Source organism: Daldinia decipiens (assembly GCF_022478715.1).
Source record: "Daldinia decipiens strain CBS 113046 unplaced genomic scaffold F4813scaffold_45, whole genome shotgun sequence".
Classification (NCBI taxonomy): domain Eukaryota; kingdom Fungi; phylum Ascomycota; class Sordariomycetes; order Xylariales; family Hypoxylaceae; genus Daldinia; species Daldinia decipiens.
The window spans coordinates 246139-262143 of record NW_026054588.1 but is presented as its reverse complement, the minus strand read 5'-3'; the positions used below and the strand labels follow the sequence as shown (position 1 = coordinate 262143).

The following is a 16005-nucleotide window of genomic DNA, read 5'->3' as shown; positions in this document are numbered from 1 at the left end:
AAGGTATAAGATTATTTAATTTAATATATTATAATATTTTAAATTGAGATTATAATTAAATTATAAAAATTATAAAATTGTAAAAATTATATTTAAATATATAATTATTATAATATATAAGATAAATTTTATATATTATTAATAGCAATAAATATTTTTAAATAAAGCTATTTTTTCGTAAGGAAATAATTTTTTTTAATTATTAAAATGCTTAAAATTCGATTTAAAAATTTTATAAAATTAATTATTTTATTAATATATATAAATTAATTTAATTAAATAAATTTTTTTTTTTGATTTTTTATTATTTTAATACCTAAAAACTACTATAAATTATTACCTTTAATAAATTAATAATATTATTTAAAGCTTTTAATAAAATATATTATTTTTTTTCTTTAATTTTAAAATATACTATAATAATATTATCAATATAAATAAATAATAAAATCTCTTTTTTAATAAATATATAAGATTCTTTAAAAATAAACTTAAAACCTAAGGTTTTTAAAATTTTAATTAATTCTTTTTATTATAATAAAAGAAATTTTTATAGTTTATATAACGTTTTAAATAATTTAAAAATATTATTTCTTCTTTAATAATTTAATAATATCTTTATAAATATATCTTTTTTAAATTTTATATTTATAAACGCATTTACAACGTTATATTAAATTAATTTAAGATTAAATTTTATAATTATTATTATTAAGGTTTTAAAAAACCTTCCAATTAACATTAAAACATATATTTTTTCGGTTTTTAAAACTTATTAATTTCTTTAAATTATTAATTTTACTTTAACTTTTTATAAATAACTATATTTATTAATTTTATATATATATATTTATATATAATTGAAGATTTATTTTTTAAAGTATTTAAAATTAAATTATAAAATTTTTTTTTAAGTTTTTATTTAACAATAACTTTTTAAATATACTTTTTCAACCTTTTCAAATAACGTTTTATAAAGGTGATTTTTAATGTTACTATATTTTTTAAAGGGTTTCGGAAGGTTTTTTTAATATATCTTTTTAGGTTTATTTATTTATTAAAGGTTAATTTTAATATATATTATTAAAGTAACCAGATTATATTAAAAAGATTTATAAAATAACCTTATTTCTTTTATTTTATTAATTATTTACTTTTAATAAATCTTTATTTAACTTTTTAATTTATTTATATTAAATATAACTTATTAAATTTTAACTTATAAATATTTTTTATTAAATAAAACATTAAAATAATTTAATATTTTAAAGCGTATTATAATTATAAATAAAGTTATTAATAATAATAAATTTAAAATTAATATAAAAGCAAATTTAATATTTATATAAAAATAATTAATTCTTATCATAATATTTATTATTTTAAATTTATTTAATATATTATTTATTAATAATATTAAATTTAATTTTAATATATTTACATTTTTAATATATTTAAATTTATTATTTATTACATTATTATTAATAGTTTAAGTAATAACTAATTAAGAATTTTGGATAAATTAAAGTATATAATTATATTTCTTAATATTTATATAAAATAAATTATTACGTAATTTTTTTAATTTTATAAGGTTTTTATTAAATAACTTATTTTCGTTAAAAATTATATTATAAATTTTTATTACCTTATTTATATAAGAATTTTAAATCTTATATATATTAATTAATACGTAACCTATTAAAAAACTTATTTAAATCTTTAAGTTTAATTAACATTTTTTATTAATTTTCTTTAAAATATTTATTATTAATATATAAACTTTATAACCATATATTTGTAAATAAGCTTATTAAGACTTCTTTTTTTAGGTTATAATACCGTTATTTATTGTTACAAATATATAAAAACAATTATATGAGAATTATTAATTATATTTATATTATAATATATAATTATATAAATATATTATAGCTTTATATATTTTTAACTATAATAAGTGTAGTAGTTTCGCACTTATTTTCATAGCCTTAACTTTATCTTTAATTATACCCCTTAAACGTTTAATAATATCGTTTTATACTTATATATAATTAATTAAAGGCTTTAACCTTATATAAAGGTTTTTAAAATAATTTTTTATTATTAACTTTATTTAAATAATCTTACAATTTAATTTTTAAACTTATAAAGTAACATTATATTAGTATTTTAATAATTTAATAAAGTTTTTTAAAATTATAATTATCGTTTCCAATTTTTAATTATATAAATAATAATTAAAAATTATATCAATTTATTTATTAATAATTAATATAAGATTTATAATCTTATAACTATCTACCTTTATTAAATAAAAATCAAAAATTAACCTTATACCAAAAAACTTATCAATATAACATAACATACGCCTTACTTAACATTTTACTTTAAATATACCGTATACTTTATATTTAACTATTATAAATCTTTTAATTCTTACCCTTTTATTAATATTAATTAAATATTTTAAAATTTAAAGCCTTAGGTGTTTTAATCTTAAATATTAATAAAAGGCAATTATAATATTTAAAATTTTTATAAATCTTAAATTTAAAACGTTATAATAAATATAAAAGATAATCTTTAAGACTTTATAAAAGATATTCTCAAATACAAATTAATTATAACAATCAACAAATTTAATTACAATAATATTATTTAATTATTTTAAATAAATAGAATTATTACGTATATTTTATTAATAACTTTACCTTTATAACCGTTTTAAAGATATAAAATTATAAGCAAAATTTTCGCAATAAATTATATTTATTAATCTTATTTTAATAAATCCTTTTAAATATTAAATGTAGATATCTACTTCTTTATAACTTATAATTTTAATTTTATTATTATTTATTATAATATAATCGTTTAATAATACTACCTTAAAATTAATAAATTAAAATATTTTATTAAATATATAAATAATATTAAAAACAGTAATATAAATTAATATTATAAAAACTATACCTTTTTTTATAATAATTATATATTTATTTAATTAACTATTTTTATTTTTTACCTTTTAAACTTTTACTTTTTTTTAAAGTTTTTATTTTAATTATTAAATTAGAATTAATTTTTAAAATTAGTTTTATTAAAGTAACATTCGCTTTTTTAAGTTTAAAATGTTTGGATCTTTTATTTTCAAATATATAAAAATAATTTTTAATATTATAAAAACCTTAATAAATTTTATATTTAACGTTATAACTATAATTTTAATATTTATAAAGTTGATTTAGATTAATATTAACCTTTTTACATTTATTAAAATTATTTTACTATTTTTTAAGAATTTTTATAAATTATAATAATTTTTTTTAACGGTTAAATTTACTTTTTTAATTAATATTTTCACTTTTATTAATATTATAAGTTAGTTTAAAAGCACTTTTAACTACTTTTTTTTAACGTTTTTAAAGATTTATATATACCTTTATAACATTATAACTATTTTTTAAAATATTAAAGTCTTATTATATATCTTTTCGTAAAAAATAATATTTTAAGTAATTACTTAATTTATTAATATAGATTTTAAGGTTAATATTAATACATAAAATCACTTTTAAAAATTTTTAACAACGGTTAACCTTAAACGTTTAGCTTTAATAAAGGTAATAAACCAATTAATTATTTAGGTTTTTTAATTTTTAAATACTTTTATAAATGGTATTATAACTTTTACATAATTATTTTAAATTTTATATTTTAATACGTATATATTTAAATGATTTTTTAAAATATTATACATATCTTAAATTATATATTTAAATTATTATATAATTTTAAGATAAAATTTTAATACGGTTTAAGTAACTAATTATTTTAACTTAATAATCTTTTCTTCTTATTAATTATATTTATTTTTAATATATATATACGCGTTTAATTTTTTTAAGTAAAATTTTTATAAAATCTTAATCATCTTTTATATTATTTAAAAAAAAAATTTAATTATTTAAAATTAATATTACCGGCAATTAATCCTTTAATAAAATTCCCGCCTTTATTATTACTTTTAAATAAGATTTAAATAAATTAAATAATCTTTCGTAGTTTTAAATTTAAAGTATTTAAGAAAAAAATTCAAATTAAACTTTAAATTCCCTATATATATCAACATTATTAAAATTTATTCATTTTTAAAACTAATAATTTTAAATAAATAATATAAACGTTTTACTTTATATATCTTAATTATTAAAATATTCAAATTTAAAACTTAATAATAATACAATAAAATCTATAATAAAATAAATAAATAAATAATAATTTATTTAAAATTTATTTTAATACATATATATTATATTATATAACATCGGCTAAGATTTTATCCCTAAAGCTTATACAGTTCAAACGTATAAAACTTTTAATTATTATACAATTAATACATATTAAATCGGCGTTATATAAGATTTAATTTATTATATTACTAATGATTTAATTAATTGAGGTAAAATCGTAGAAACGTGTATTACACCGCTATTTTATATAAGACTAGGGATTTTTAGGTTACCTGATATGGCTGACTAATCTGACAAGTATCTACACTACAGTTATCACAGTTTTTTCAATTTTTTTTTTCATACGAATATCCTTTCTTTGCATTGCTAAAAAGCTACGCCTATTTTGGTCTTTGCTCTGTCATTGTAAAGCTAAGCAAGAGATCCTGCCAGTACATCTTTTTTTCCCCCTTTTCCTCCTTTTACTTCACAATTATATACGCCTTGGGGAAAAGGATCCTAGTCAATTTCCGTAGACATCTCAGAAAGCATCTTGCCAATCATCTCATCTTGTCCTTTTCCGTCCTTTGCTTGCTATTATCTGCGTGATGCTCATCCTCCACTTACGCCAATCCTTGATCCGTACGTATTAGTTGCGAAAAGCGTTCCAAAATTAGAGAATGTATGCCTGCAACAGACATATACAACTGGCTTTCATACTGCTTCGCTCGTCTAGTCGAGCGAGGGAAGGTCGTGCTCGCGGTGTCGAATACGATGCTGAGGGTGGCTCTGCATGATGTGTACATCCTTGTTTTCTTCATCCGAATGGCCTCGCGAGCTGGTCTCAGTGGCGGCGTTCATAACGCTGTCGTTGTCCACCAGCTCCACGGCACCCTTCTGACTGTTAGTCTCAAATTGAAAGCGGCCTGGCATGACTTTTCCGGCAACACGCTTCATCCAGCCAGGGACGTCTCTGGCTCCTAGTCCCCAATCATACACCTCCTTCTCGTGCCAGTTTGACGGGATGACTCTGCCTTTAGTGACCCATACGATAAAGAAGATCATGCTGTTCAGGACGACGTAGACCATCATACCCCTATGATTCCGATTAGTATATGCTTATTTGTTTAGTAGAAGATACTCACGCAATTAGACCATAGGCGACGCTGTAGCTGAAGGGCATGAAGGCCAGGGTGACAAAAGACGGGACAGCATCACCGATGTACTGCCAGTTGATATTGATGACTTGGCGGATCATGAGACAACCGACCTTGAAAGATAATATTAGCGACTCTCTTTGATTGTAGCATTCATAGGCAAGCTTACCAAAACCAAGGTTGATCCCGTAGCCCAGGGCGGAACAGAGGCCAGAATCGGGGCAAAGAACAAACAGACGAGGAAGCAGACACCAGCTGAAATTGCAGTCAATCCGGTACGGCCACCTTCCGCAATTCCTGCACCGCTCTCGATGAAGGCGGTAACGGGCGAACAACCAAAGAGGGAACCAATTGAAATCATGACTGCATCAGTGCAATACGCAAGGGTCGAGCGGGGAAAGTCGCCATCCTCTCCCACAACACCGCAGAACTTGGCCATCGAGTACAGGGTCGCAGTACAGTCAATAATGTCGACGTAGAGGAAGGTAACGAGGGCCAAGGCGAATTGAGCTCCGGCAGCACCCTCGAGACCCCAATCCTGGGCATTCAAGACAGTCTTGATCGGATGGAATGCGACGACCTGTTTGAAAAACTGGAATCTTTCCTCGCCGGCCTCCGTGTAAGGGAAGTAAGTGAAAGAGGTGTTGCGGCTAATGATTATCAGTTTAATTTCATTCGATATATAAAAGGGGTAAGGGGTAAGGGGTAAGGGGTAAGATAGGGAGGGCTCCACTTACGGCCAAGACATGATTGACACGATTCCAATACCGATGACAATGGCGCTCTTGACCTTAAAGGCCATCAGAAACGCAACGAAGATGCCGCCGATGAAGATACCAATCCACATCTGTTACTAATTGTAAGCAAAATACTCAAAGCTATGGTGTAATGATTCTTACTCCAGGGTTCGTCATGATGTGGCTGGAACACTCTCCCTTGTCGTTGAGATACTCGGCAGGACATCCTCCAATTGTGAGAGGAGTAGAGAATCCGCCCGTGATGGCACCAATACCTGCAGAATAGGACAATCCGATCTCGGTAAGGAACAAGCCAATGCCGACGCCACAGGCCGTCTTGATGGTAGCCGGGATCATTCGAACCAACCACTGTCGCATTCCGGTCAGAGCTAGGAAGACAAAGATCCAACCTTCCACAAAGATGGCAAGAAGAGCGACCTTGTAAGGAACCATTCCCGTGCCGTGCCAACCAACAACTTGGTAGGTGAAATAGGCGTTAAGGCCCATACCTGGTCTTGAAGTAGGTTAGAACAACGTGATAAGAAATCCATTATAAGATGAGAGTTGGCATACCCGAGAGAAACAGGAAGGTTCGTAAGGAATCCGAACACGATGCTGGAAAGGCCAGAGAGGGCCGCCGTAGCGGTAATCAGGTCCCGCTTCAGAACTATATACGAGTCAGCCTTAGTTCCAACTTGTGTTTCTTTTTTCTTCGGAGTTAACAAGTACTTACCTGTCTGGCAATTGGCGTACTCAAAGTCGCCAGGGCAGCCAGGTTCAGATCCCTCTGGGCACTGACACATGCCTCCGGAGTCTGCAAGAACAGCAGCCTTATTTTGGTTAGGTATATAAACCAAGAGGATTAGTAGATAGGATGCTCACATTGACAGCAACAATGTATGCCATAGTTGCGAAGGTAGTCAAGCCGGCGCGGATTTCTCGAAAGAAAGACGAACCGCGAACAGTTTGGGGCTAATTGCTGTTAGTATGGTGACTTTTCCTAGGAATGCTTGTTGGAAATATTGTATGGCATAGACCCGAGAAGACTAGATAGAACTATCGCGTAGATAGAACCCGTCGTATCAAACATCTCATTGAGGGTGTATGGGATGACTTGTGAAGAAGGATGAAAGAAATTTAACTTACGTGACCAGATCCATCCAGGCGAAAGACGCGACCAAAGGTTGATCTATTGATGTAATCATCAACAGATGCCACCTTGTTCATCACTCCATCAATAAATCCATCGATGTTCGGCATTTTGTCTCGATCAAGCGACAGGCAGTCGCGTCGGTTAGATGGGGTACACAGAAGATAACTGATTAAAATAGCCTAGTAAGGGAATGGAAGCCAATTCCAACAGGCTAGGAAAAGACAAAGGTAGTTAACAGTAAGTGAGAGGGATAGTCTTGGGAAGTTAGACCGTTTGATCAAAGGTTTGACGATGTTGTTGATCGGGAGACAAGGCGAGGCAGGGCAAGACACGAAAAAGAAGGCCGAGTAGATCCTTAGAAGTCGGTACAAGATGCGGAGGACGAGATCAAATGAAAAGTCGCACCGTATTGTGTGTGCCGACTCTGCAGGCTACCTCTGTGGTTGGATAGGGTGTGCCCTCGTTAGTTGTAAAAAGAGTGTTTCTCTTGCCTGTCTGAGGAAGAATGCCGAAAAATAAATAGGTGGGTGATTTGTGCAAAGATAAAAGACGGCGGGGAGCAACGGCCAGGCAACTGCGTTGCTTAGAATCGTACCTTCTGTTGTATCTCGTCTAGATAGGATTGAAAAAGATCCCACTGGCTAGGTAGATTAGGCGCTTTTAAAGTTCAAGCCTGCCTAAGATAAGTTGTTTAGATAGGTAGGTAGGTAGGTAGGTATGAAAGGGAAAGAGCGCCGGTGGAATTGTCGTGAGTAAGGGGCGGAAGGAAGGTGCATCTATGTGCACGGGTATGCTCACCTTGAGCGGTACGTACCCAGCTACGACAAGTTCCAGCTGCAATAATAGAATAACCCGCCGCTGCTGCTGCTACTACTACGTGAGTCAGGCCACTTCAGGACACTATTGAGTTGCCATCTGGCGATTTTGTCTTTTTGTATTTCAGATATTATTCCCAGTGTTTTGAAAGAGCGTGGTTGATAAGGTCACTCTCCACCAGTTATCCACAGCTGCAATATAATGGCAGTAAAGGATGCACCCAAATTAAGGAAAAGGGGCTCTCGTGGATCATCTCGTTCGAACTTTCTCTCGGTAGTTTTCCGTTAAGCAGTTACCAATAAGTGACCATGTTACTGTGGAATTCCGTCTGTATTCTGGTCAGGTGAGGACGGTGTGTCTTCAATATTCACCGAGTTGACACGTCTCCCTACAATAAACTTGGTGGTCAACAAGTATTAACCCGAAGATGTTGCTTCTAGCCCTCCTATCAAGTGAACTAGCGACCACGTGTGTGAGGTTGTGGTATGAAAGGAAACTAGTTGTGAAATGTGTGTATCCTTGTTTACCCATAGCACACAACAATCGAGAGACATTGGAAGAAATAAGAAAAGACAGACGCGGTATATTTCTCAAGACTACTTAACCTTACTGGTGGACAACTTTGCTATAGGAGTATGCTTTCGAAGATATAAATGTATAGGTACCGAGGCTATCCTAGTAGCGGATGCAAACATCTCGACTGCAAGCTCGCAAATTACTATGCGGATTGCCGGTCTCCTATCCATCGAACTTGGCCTATTCCTGTTTACTTTGAGCCTCTTTTCTATAAAAATGGTCAAGCATTAGTATGCAAGTATCAACTCTGCGTGGATGTCGTGTATCCTCCAGCTTGTCGTAACCGCGATTCGGCATTGCACCACCTGATTGTTCAGCTGGCCAAAACTTTTGCCTTCTTGTTGATGCCACAAATAAATTTGGCATCATGGGGTCATTGTGAACACACAATTGGCTTTCTTCTTCTTAAAAAGGCTCGATTGGTCTGTTTCAGAGGTTGTCAGTGAATACCTGAGCCCCTGAAAGGCCTCCTATGGGGCAACATTGGACTAGATATCAGACAAATGCACGAGACACGCGGGAAAATTCGCCAATTACCGAGATATACTGTAACGCAAGCCATTCCATTGCCGGAGCACAGAGTGGAGATGGAGCCTCTGCCCGTGCTATCATATAATGCTTGTGTAAACCGGGATGTGCCTGTCGTGTATCTTGAAGTACGAGAGTCTTCAGTGATAACCGACGTAACAAAACCAGTGGCCGGGACTGGTTTATCTGAGTATACATCTAGGTTACACAATCTCATCGGAAAAGGATCCATATACGGGCCGAGTCTAGCGTACACATCTATGGATATGTCAATAGTAAGTAGTGTTTACTTAAAGTGGGCAGGCAGGACATCACTGGAGAAACATGCTGATGATTACCTGGGTATAGAAATGTCGAGGAAAACTTCACTCTATCAGAAGCTACGAAAGAAAGCCAGCAATTGGGTCAGAACAGTTTATAAAGCGGTCTGTGTGGTATATTCGGTGAAGAAAACAACAATTATCCCGGATTGGTCTTTCATATTAATTCCAACCAAGCAGCTCATTGTGATACAAGTTCTACACTTTAGCTGAACAAGGTAGTAAGTTGTGTAAGATCTTGCCTTTAAAATATAGAATAGAGGAGAAATATATCAATACGTATTGTTGTTGAATAATACCTTATAAGTGGACTAAAGAAAAATAATATCCAAAAACATGAATCGGCGTAGCTAATTCGGCACCGAGCAGGTAGATCAGATAATCAAGTAAAATATGTCTGCTTGATTATGTTGTCGAAGAGTCCCGCTGCTAAGTTAAGCGAATTATGTAACAGGAAGCAAAAGCGAATAATGAATGTTGATTTTGTGTACAGATGCGCTATTCTTATTCACGGAGAATAGCAAAAATAGGGGCTATTCAAGTATGCGTCTTACGACACTAAGTTCCTTGCTAAGGTCGTTTGATAGCCAATTAGGTGGGAGCACAGAAATTCAAACAAACACACATAATTAGGTTAGATAATAGAGAGAGCCAAATAATTCTACAAACAAGCTGCAAATAACTATTACTTCCTACTCTTCCTCACCTACCTAACTTAAGGTCGAACATTCTGTTCTAATTTAGAGCCCTACCTACAGCTTCTATCCCTACCTACCATATTGTACTTGCCTGTGTATATAGTATTTCGGTACTATTATGCTATTATACCTAGGTTGGTTTTAATACGAAGACTCTCCTTCATTGAAGCCCATAACCTGTCACGAAGGCCACGAAGACCACTTATCATTCACAAAACGCACATATCGAAAAACCACGGCGATTGACGGAAAATAACGAATTCAGTATGGCTAGCTAGTCGATCTGAGAGTCTCAGGACTGCCAATAGAAACCAGCGGAAACATGTGCACGGAGAGGATACCCAACCTCCCTCGAAAATTGTACGCCTGTAATGCAACGCAGACCTCGTCATCCCTTATGACAATATCTGCTTCCTGCGCCTGACGAGACACCAGATCCTCGCAGATTCGCGCAGGTCGGAGACCCAACAGCGCGACATTATGAGACTCGTCAACTGATCGTACCGAAAAACTTGACCGAAAAAAACCAGACATAAGAGTACAACCGTAGTGGTATCCGCAGGTAAGGAAATGTCGAGGAAATGCTACACACGTTGACTATTGCGCGCTTATTTTATGTTCATCAGCTTGATGTCAAACACCAATGTGCTGTTGCCAGGGATGCCGGGTTGCGCTTTGCTTCCGTACGCGAGGTGAGCAGGGATAGTCAGTCGGCGTTCGCCACCAATAGCCATGCCTTGGATTCCAATGTCCCAACCCTTAATAACCTCACCCTTTCCGACAGAGAAGCCGAAGGGCTTTCCCTTCTTGTTGGCTATTTTCATGTTAGCAAACATCCATACATCATTCTCCGCAAGCGAAACTTACCATCGAAAACCTTTCCATCCAGAAGCTTGCCGATATATCGGACTTCAACCTTGTTACCCTTCTTTGCGACGCGGCCAGATCCTATCTTGCGGTCGTCAACGGTGACACCCTGAACAACCTTTACGCCGGGGGTAGCGCCCTTCTCGGCGGCAGTCGAACCAGTGGGGCCTTGTTCTAGGTTCTTGGCGAATTGGACTTTCTTATCACCTTTGGTGGAAGCGTCCTTGGTGGGCTCGGCCTTAGCATCCTCCTTAACACCAACAGGCTCACCCTTGTTGTTCTTGAGCTTTTTCTGCTGCTTCTTGCTCAACTTGGCCTCCTCAGCCTTGGCCATCAAGCCATCAAGGCTCTCTGCTTCCTCAGCAAGGCGCTTGTTCTTGCCCTTCTTGCTCTCGGCAGCTACCAGTTTAGGGGCATCCTCTTCGTCGGTGTCTACCTCTGTAACACGAGGGTCCTGGAGATTATCGAGCTCATCTACCTCAGAATCATCCGAGGCATATTCATCGATGCTCCTGCCGTAGTTGTAGTCGTCGTCCTCGTCATCATCCTCGTCTTCCTCGTCTTCCTCGTCAGGATCGACAACGTAGTTACCAGTCAAGTGAATAGTGTGAGTGCCCTTGACAATGAAAAAGACCTCCTCGTCAGGTCCAATGGTGATGTCGAGGGGTTGTTGGTAGTTCTTTGGGTTACGTTAGTAGAGCTACAAAAAAAAGCTTTTCAAGGCAAGACATACGCGTTCAGTATCAAGGGTACAAACGACAAGCTCCTCAAGATCTGGAGTAAAATCGATGCTTTCATCGTCATCGTCGTCGCTGGAAGTAGCGGGCTCCTTCCCCTTCTTGCCCTTCTTGGTGGTCTTAACGACACCATTTGCCTTCGACTTGGGCTTGGCATCGTCGTCTTCCATCTCCTCATCTGAATCTTCATCTTCTTGGACAGCTTGGATGAGTTTTTGCATAGCAGCCTCGCGCCGGGCCTTCTTCGACTTGGAGGGGTCACTAGGGCCACCATTGGCCTCTTCATCCGAATCTTCTTCGTCATCATCTTCATCTGAATCACCACCCATGAACTGTTCTAAGAATTCGTCATCAAGCCCGTCCGTGAGGGAAGGTCGCTTGCGGATGAGCTTAAGCGTAGAACGCGGGACGGCGGGAATATTGCCCTCAGCATCGGCTTCAGGCTCCACGGTGGGGTCAAGAGCAGCCATAGTGATGCGATACTTGAGATTATATATTAGTACTTACAACTTGGGACCGAAATACTAGATATGACGAAGCGGCGGAGAGGGGGGGAGGGGGGGAATTCCGTCGCAACCATTTCGCATAGTACTTACAGCAGCACCGTGGATAAACTCCTCCTGCGTAGCGGGAACCAAGATGCCTTGCGGCGGGACCTCAAGCCCGTAGAGGGCGATAGGCAGTATAGGCATTGTGAATGATAAGTTTGACTTGGGTTGAATAGAAGATGCGATTTGGACTTGAGATAGAATTGAATGCTCAATGAGGAACACTATTGTTTGTGAATGATACCTGCAAAGCGCAAGAGGGAAGACGATGTTTTATGGATAAGAGGAAGAGGGAAAAAAGAAGGCTTCGGACGCGACTCGAGACCGGTTGAAGAGGAAAGTGAAGAAAAAAAAAAGTTCGAGAGCTAACTAAGCTGTCTTTGCTTTCTCCAAAATTTTTTTTCTTCCTCAAGTAAAAAAACTTCCACCGCAGTAAACCACCCCACCTAAAAAAGTCTTACCGCGTTTGGTAGATAAGGTGGGTGCTAGGCGGAAAGAGGCTTATCTGGACGGACCCTTGCAGCCGCTTTGCTCAGAAGGTTTTAGCCACGGGCAACCAGCTCCAGTTGCTACTACGAAGCCTCGGCCTAGCCAATGGTACGGCTGTATTAGGTATGACAATAACAAATGACGATATGCCTTACGATTTATTTGTCGTGAGTCACGGGGGTTATAGGAAGACGGTCGATAAGGATTTTTAATTTAATACAGAATACAGTCAGTAGTTAGGTATTGGTTACCTAGGCTACGACCTGGATAATATGACTGCCTAGGTACCTAGGTACTTAACTCATGAGATTGTATAAGTGGAAGTAAACAACTTTGAAGTTTGATATTGGGAATAGAGGTATGGTATATATCACAAAAGATTAAAGACAAAAATTATGGATTCTGTTTAATAGCATGTCAAGTAAGCAAATATATATCTTAGATAATAACATCTTCAAAATAGGGGTTCAGCCTAGGGGAAAGTCTTCAGGGGAAAGACTATCATGACGTTGCGTCTCAGTCACCATAAAGCCAACGCCTGTTTGGCAATGTCTCAGTGTACGAAAATAGGTTCTCGTTTCCCTCTTGCTTTGCTGTCTAACTCAAGAGTAGAGAGTAGTCCTCGTTCCCTTCACAGTTTTGCCATACTATCCTCAACCCCTTATCCATCTGTCTCTATCAAACACCAGTCACAGGAGCGAGTCTCACTCCCACCCCCTTTAGCCATATCCAACTCTTATGTGATTCCGCTTTCAGTTCTTAGCAGCAAGAAGCGCGTTAGCCTCCGCGGTGATCTTCTTGATCTTGTCTTCGAGGGATTCCTCTATTTGCGCCGGGGCACGCACGTTAGCTACGCCCGGAAGAAAAAAAACAACAACCAGCAAAATGTGGAGCAACAAAGGGTAGACTGACCGTTATTATCATACTCTCGCCCGCGATCAGCCACTTCCATAGTCTCGATGATCATCTCCACGATAGGCCGAGCAAAATGCCGCGGCGTCGCGCGGCAGTACGCCGCTACGAGGTCGTTGCAGTTGGTCACGCCGCCTTTAAATTTAACAAGACACCGCCGCCAAGATTAGTAAAGATTCACATGAATGAATATTCTTAAATAGTACGACCGAAAGAGGAAAGGGAAGAAAAAAAAAAAAACCTACCGCCCGACCACAAATTCCCATCCTGCACCCAGCGATACTTATCCCCAACCAGCTCCTTCTCGCCAAAGCCCCTCTGGCGAATCATATCCTGCAGCGCGCGCGGCCCACACGCCGTCTTCCCCCTGAGCAGGCCGGCCTCGCCGCAGATGAAGATGCCCGTGCAGATGCTCAAGATATCGACGGCGGGGGTAGCCCCCTGCGCGCGCAGCCACTCCAGCGCCGCCGCCTCGGTATGCGCTACCGGATCGGGCCCGGGAACCAACACGATGTCGAGCTTGCCGGGGGCGACCGCCGCGTCGCTGTAGTGGTCCGTAGCTATGATCGATTCGTTGGACGTTAGCTTGATGTGCTCGCCCGCGCGCACGGAGCCGATGTAGTGGATCTCGACGGAGGGGGCTAGGTCGACGACCGAGTCGGGCAGGAGGTAGCGGAAGCCGTTCATATCTGCGGCGGGTTATTAGTAGGTGTTACTTAGTAGGTACACATATAAACATATAGGTAGGTATATAAATATATATGTCTTGAGTAGGAAGGTTTTGTATTCCTCGGCGTCGACGGCCTTTTTCTAAGAGGCCGGAGAGGAATGGAATAGGACATTTTATAACATACTAAAGACACATTAACTTTTTAAACGAAAATACACCATATATAGTAATATATATATAGATATATAGGCAAGTAGGGTTTAGGACCAACCATTCATAGCTCATAGAACCAATAATATCAATCGCCGCCGCGTCGAGGAGCTGGCACATAGTAGGGATGAAAACGCCAACGCGAACGGTATGTCGCGCGGAGCCATTTGCGTTAACAGCAGCCATCTTGTCTTGACTTGTCTTGTCTGTCTAGCGTTGCCTTCGCTGGAAGAAATATATGGACTTTTCAAAAAGAGTCCCTGAAGAAAATAGTGAGTACTATAGGTATTTAAGTAAGAGAGTAGATATCAAAACCAAGATTCGGGTTGAAGACCACTACCAAATCCCAACTCAAACCCGCGAGGCCCTCGGGTGCATTTATACACTTCATCCTCCCTCCCCTCTCCCTTACAAAACGGGTTTCACTCGCATATCAAAATCTAACCTCCATGCCCTCGCGGAGCAAGTCGGTAACAGACCCCACAGCTAGACCCCGAGGCAGAGCGGACAATAGCGCTGTGACACTGAGGTGCGGTCTGGAGGATAGTGTAGAGCTTCAAATAAACCGTGTAATACGATTGGTCAAGTTACGTCTCCTCCGACTCGAGTCGGAGCTAGGGCTTTGGAATATGTATGGACGGAACTCCAACGCTTATATGCTGCTTTGCTTTTATTTCTTACTCCGGTTACAATAAACGAACGCGTCGTACGCAGGAATATTAATGTGCTAATTTATAATTCCGACCTTTGAAGAGTGAGATAATATCATGCTGGCGAAGTCGGCAAACTTCGACATGTATAAACATTCAACTCAGGTCTGCCAGTCAGATCCCTTTGCCAATCGGACTTGCTTCCGAAACGTCCTACTATACAAAGCAATATCACATATCACATTCTCCATACATATTCGGCTTTAGAGCAATGCGATGTATCATTTATCGTTGTAAGTTTCAAGAGTACTACTTGACAACTATTCTCTCGTTCACCGGCGTGCTCCCAATCCACCAGCCCCGTCGGAGGACGGCACTTCTTTATGTACATGAATATTAAATATTACCGGGCTAGGTTCGCGCATTAGGTATCTTGGGTTCTCCCCGTCATAAAACCCGATTCTCGTCCTCGCTGGGCTAGCCCGCCCCCCCAATTGGACGGATGCGTCCATCGACCCCGACGAGCCGATTTTGGACTGTTGAGCCGTACTCTTCCCGGCCACTTTCTCTTGCCTCGTAAACGAATGCCGGCAGGAAGAACGTCTTTTGTTCCTGCGATTTGCTCCTAGAACTCCGTGAGCCCAGAATAAGGATCCCCGTATCTAGAATGCCAGTGCCGATGCCATGCATATCAACATCATG

The 16005-nt window shown here is 36.8% G+C and overlaps 3 protein-coding genes across 3 annotated transcripts; all 3 read right to left on the bottom strand.

Annotated features, from left to right (window-relative positions):
• Nucleotides 1-4608: 4608 nt before the first annotated feature.
• On the bottom strand, nt 4609-7389 carry F4813DRAFT_399740 (permease family-domain-containing protein; the record flags this gene model as incomplete). Its single annotated transcript, XM_049248199.1, has 9 exons — nt 4609-5331; nt 5381-5505; nt 5562-6042; nt 6130-6239; nt 6292-6643; nt 6703-6796; nt 6863-6959; nt 7012-7101; nt 7276-7389. 9 exons carry the CDS (start codon nt 7387-7389, stop codon nt 4968-4970), a joined length of 1827 nt encoding a protein of 608 aa, XP_049095604.1. The 3' UTR covers nt 4609-4967.
• A 2786-nt stretch (nt 7390-10175) lies between these two features.
• F4813DRAFT_374036 (uncharacterized protein) lies at nt 10176-12841 on the bottom strand. The gene is made up of 4 exons (XM_049244877.1): nt 12421-12841; nt 11821-12306; nt 11088-11766; nt 10176-11034 (listed from the first exon to the last, which is right to left on the bottom strand). Exons 1-4 carry the CDS (start codon nt 12514-12516, stop codon nt 10829-10831), a joined length of 1467 nt encoding a protein of 488 aa, XP_049095603.1. The 5' UTR covers nt 12517-12841; the 3' UTR covers nt 10176-10828.
• Nucleotides 12842-13613: 772 nt separating this feature from the next.
• On the bottom strand, nt 13614-14839 carry F4813DRAFT_393538 (class I glutamine amidotransferase-like protein; the record flags this gene model as incomplete). Its single annotated transcript, XM_049247438.1, has 4 exons — nt 13614-13684; nt 13774-13908; nt 14019-14462; nt 14734-14839. 4 exons carry the CDS (start codon nt 14837-14839, stop codon nt 13614-13616), a joined length of 756 nt encoding a protein of 251 aa, XP_049095602.1.
• Nucleotides 14840-16005: the final 1166 nt, after the last annotated feature.

Bases quoted from the DNA above. Each gene is read 5' to 3' on its own strand.
- F4813DRAFT_374036 (XM_049244877.1), bottom strand. From the start codon at position 12,516: ATGCCTATACTGCCTATCGCCCTCTACGGGCTTGAGGTCCCGCCGCAA. The intron at 12,307-12,420 runs GTAAGTACTATG...TATAATCTCAAG, and splicing joins AGTTTATCCACGGTGCTGCT to TATCGCATCACTATGGCTGC. The intron at 11,035-11,087 runs GTAAGTTTCGCT...ACATGAAAATAG, and splicing joins GGATGGAAAGGTTTTCGATG to CCAACAAGAAGGGAAAGCCC.